Source organism: Nannospalax galili, unplaced genomic scaffold (assembly GCF_000622305.1).
Source record: "Nannospalax galili isolate Female #2095 unplaced genomic scaffold, S.galili_v1.0 scaffold54, whole genome shotgun sequence".
NCBI classification, from domain to species: Eukaryota; Metazoa; Chordata; class Mammalia; order Rodentia; family Spalacidae; genus Nannospalax; species Nannospalax galili.
The window spans coordinates 13,017,977-13,022,525 of record NW_008341028.1 but is presented as its reverse complement, the minus strand read 5'-3'; the positions used below and the strand labels follow the sequence as shown (position 1 = coordinate 13,022,525).

Below are 4,549 nucleotides of genomic sequence, written 5' to 3'. Positions count from 1 at the left end.
TGGGTGGGGTTTTTTTTGACACAGGGTCTCCCTGTAGCCCTAGCTGTCCTGGAACTCACAATGTAGACCAGGCTGGCCTTGAACTCAGAGATCGCCTGCCTCTGCCTCCCCAGTGCTGGGATTAAAAGGCATATGCCACCACACCCGGCCTGTCTCACTTATTTGTAATTCAATTTATTATAAAGTTGTATAGAAATTTAATTAATACTATACTGAATATATTTAAGTCCACACTAGAATCTTTGAGGACTTTTCTGCCCTTTGAAAGAAACAATATAACTGGGCATGGTGGTGCACGCCTTTAATCCCAGCACTGGGGAGGCAGAGGCAGGCGGATCTTTGTGAGTTCAAGGCCAGCCTGGTCTATATAGTGAGTTCCAGGACAGCTGGGGCTACAGGGAGACCCTGTCTCAAAAAGACAAAAAAAAAAAAAGGACCAATATAATATGCCTATAATTCTGTCACTTGGGAGACGGCAACAGGAGAATCACAAGCTTGAAGTCAGGCTGAGATACACAATTAAAATCTTATCTTTAAAAAAAATAAAATAAAAACATCCAAGGAGGAAACCACCCAACCTATGCCTCACTCTGCAAAAGGAGAGAGAGAGAGAGAGAGAGAGAGAGAGAGAGAGAGAGAGTGAGTGAGTGAGTGAGTGAGTCTTGCTGGTCTCAGATGTTTAGATCCTTTAAAGGCCTAAAACTTTTAAAGAACATTTTTAAAAACTGAACAATAACAAACAGATACAAACCACATTTTGGATTGTATCCAGCTGGGAAAACGATTTGAGAAGAACATTCTGTGTCCCTAGGAATTTGAATAAGGAATGGATAAATAAAAACTCCAGGACGCTACAATTATGATAGCATTACCGGATTAAAAGAAACTGAAAGTATTATAAAATCCAATCTAAACCTACTGTTTTAATCCCTTCTATTGTAAGTGATGTTTTCTCTATACCATAATAGTAAATTTCCCAGTTTGTAAGAAAAAACATTTCAAATCAGCTCACATATAATCACTGTAAGTACATGATGAACAACACAAGGTAAAAACAAAAAAACAATTTAAAATTAAGTTACATGCTGCCTAACAATTGCTACTTTTTATTCTTTTAGTGAGCAGAGTGCAGAAGTGAGTGTTAATAGGAGATCACTATTGGAATCTGAGATTACAAAACCAAACTAGCTCAATTTAAAAGAAAGCAAACAAATGAATAAAAATGTTCCTGTGAGCTGGGCATGGTGGGACACACCTGTACTCCTAGCACTTGGGAGGCAGGCGCAGGCGGATCTCTGTGAGTTCAAGGCCAGCCTGGTCTACACAGTGAGTTCCAGGCCAGCTGGGGCAACAGGGAGACCCTGTCTCAAATAAAAACAGAAAAAAAAAAAAGTTCCTGTGGAGGGACTGGTTGGCACATTCCTGTAATTCCAGACTTGGGAAGCTGAGATAGGAAGATTGTAAATTCAAGGAAAGCATCAGCTTATAAAGCAAGAGTCTGTCTCAAACAAATCAACAGGGCTGATGACAATAACAGGGCAGAAAGCAGTAGCACAAGCATACAATCCCAGCACTCAGGAAGCAGAGGCAGAAGGATGAGTTTGAGGCAAGTCTGGGCTATATAGCAAAAGCCTATCTCAGAAAGCAAAACAAAACAAAGCAAAGGCTCCTAGTAAGTTATTTTGAATAAAATCCCTTTCTAGATACAGGTAGATGCCAGTACTTATTGGAGTATCTTTCCACAACTAAAAAATGAAAGCATATGAGAAATTATACCCTAACAAATATGCCATGTGCATTCCTAAGCAATGGTTTTCCTGTAATGTATGTACTTACCTCCTGGGCATCTCTTGCTGCCTTTGCATCATCCTCATTGTAGCGGTTACAATTGTACCTTAAATTAAGAGGATTTAATTAAACCATAAATTAGTAAGACAAGAACAGATTACAACATCTGAAGTTGTATTTAGTGATTCTCTAGAACTAATATTCTATTTTACAGCATATAAACTGAGATGTTAAACCCCGGGGTTCTATTGCTATTTTGGTAGCATTATAAGGCTAAAACAATCTGAAAGGGTATGGAACATAATTCAAATACCTAATGTTTCAATCATCTTTAATACTGGATCAGTTCCCCCATCAAGTAATAGAAAATTTCACCTCCTAAGGCAGCTCATCCTAAATCAGATCACCAATAATCATTAGAAAACGCTGAAGTTTTCTAGAACGTTCATTTACTATATGTAGCTTGAACTTCTAACTCAAAAGAAAGGGCTCTTAATCTCCTAAACTATCTGTCACTCGGATAGTAATCCCAATTCTCCAGTTATCTGATCTTCTTTATAAGCAAAAGAGAACCAACACCTGTGCTTTCCATACTATTATACTTTATTAATGCTGTCACTGAAAACAGAATGATAAGCAAAAAGCTTCTCTGGAGAAGGGAGGCCAGAGGTGAGAACATGGCCAGAAAATGGAGATGAATAGGACTGGCACTTTCTTTGTCCTTGTATCTTTTATGAGATGCTACATCTGATTGTGACTCTTTACTGACTACTTACTAATACATACCACCTACCTGCTAAGGACTTTCAATGAGTTATTCAGAGTAACTAATATATACATGAGTTTCAGAGTAGGAAAGTAAGAGCTCATACCTTTATTTTAGATCTAAAGGGAGTGGTTTTTCTGTTTTTTTTTTATTTATTATTTTTATTTTATGTGTATGAGTGTATTGCCTCCATCATGTAGATAGGTGCGCCCTTGTGCAATGCCCAAGGAGATCAGAAGAAGGCATAAGATTCCCTGGAACTGGAGTTACAAACTGTTGTTAGTCTCCATGTGGGTACCCTCTGCAAGAGCAGTTAGTGCTCTTAATTGCTGAGCCATCTCTCCAGACCCTTTGTTTTTGCTTCTTAACCCTATCCTTCCCTCCCTACTAAAGGAAACTTTTTGGGTTTAATTTAAATTGTGTTAAAACTGAGCTGTAAGGAGCTGGAGAGATGACTAAAGTGATTTAAAGCATGTGCTACTTTTGCAGAGGATCACAGTTGATTCCCAGCACTGATACCAGACAGCTCACAATTGCCTGTAACTTCAGCTCCAGGAGATTGAATACACTCTTTTAGCGTCCAATGGTACTTGCATGCACATGTGCACACAAACACATCTAGACACACATGTAGAAAACATATATAAATAAATAAAACATATAAGCCTGAGCTGCTGTTTTAGTTAGTCAACCTTTCAGGATTATTTTTGGGCATATATATGTATGTAAGTAATACTATAGACTGGATTCCGTACCTCTTACCTGCTAACAACAGGATCTACCACTGAGCTGTAAATTCTCTCCTCTCTCTCCTCTCTCTCCCCTCTCTCTCTTCTCTCTCTCTCTCTCTCTCTCTGTGTCTTTTTGAGACATGGTTTCAAACTCGCTATGTAGACCAGGGGTGGGCTTGAATTCTAAGAAATCCGCCTGGCTCTGTCTCAATCAATCAATACCAAATCTCTGCCTGTTTTTACTGCATAGGTTAAAACTTCTCAGTCCCCACTGAAATATCTTATTGAAATACAAAAAACATCTCCTAATCTATCCTCTTACTGATAACTTAATTCTGGATTTCACATGATAGAAAAATTAAGTTATATGATTCAGATTTAGTATGTAGAGTTAAATTTAAAAATTGAAAAATTTGAAAAAAAAATTTTTTTAAGGTCTTTTTGAGACAGGGTCTCCCTGTAACCCCAGCTGGCCTGCAACTCACTATGTGTACCAGGTTGGCCTCGAACTCATAGAGATCCACCTGTCTCTGCCTCCCAAGTACTGGGACTAACGGCATGCGCCACCACACCCACCCAGTACTTTGTCTTTGATGCTTCTCTATTTTCCAGCTATTTAGAAATAAACAATTGATTTTTATCTTCAGGTTTCAAAAGTAACCAGATAATAATTCACCTGGGTTAGGATATTTAACTTTAATTTTCACTCAAATTATAATAATGATTTCTCTCTTGGCACCAGTTTAATTTACTCCAAACATCACTCCTTTGATCTCTATTGGTCAACTATCAACAGCTCTTCTTGTTTGCTAAAACCTTAGAAGCTTTCCTTGCGATTTTTAAAAAATATATGATTCAGGTGTGGTGGCACACATCTTTAAGTTCCTCACTTAAGAGGTAGAGGCAGGCAGATCGCCATAGTTCCACAACAGCCTTGTCTACGCAGCATGTTCCAGGCCAGCCAGGGCAACATAGTAAGACTGTCTCAAAAAACAAATAAAGGGGTTGGAGAGATGGTTCAGCAGTTAAGAGTACTAAGAGCTCTTGCAGAGGACCCAGGTTTGATTCCCAGCACCCACATGGTGACTACGAACCATCCTTAACTCCAGTTCCATGGGAATTCGACGTCCTCTTCTGACCTCTGTGGCATTGCACAACACGGGTGCACTCACATACATACAGGCAATACACTCATACACATAAAATAAAAATATAAGCCAGGCGTGGTGGCACACGCCTGTAGTCCCAGCACTTGGGAGGCAGA

The 4,549-nt window shown here is 39.1% G+C and overlaps 1 protein-coding gene across 3 annotated transcripts in view; it reads right to left on the bottom strand.

The window, feature by feature from the left end:
* Arih1 (ariadne RBR E3 ubiquitin protein ligase 1) overlaps positions 1-4,549 on the bottom strand; it is a 114,163-nt gene that overhangs the window by 12,754 nt on the left and 96,860 nt on the right. For all 3 annotated transcript variants that reach the window (XM_029565063.1, XM_008836442.3, XM_029565064.1), the window contains one exon: positions 1,837-1,894. In XM_029565063.1, the coding sequence (XP_029420923.1) occupies positions 1,837-1,894 (58 nt within the window). The remainder of the gene's footprint in view (positions 1-1,836; positions 1,895-4,549) is intronic.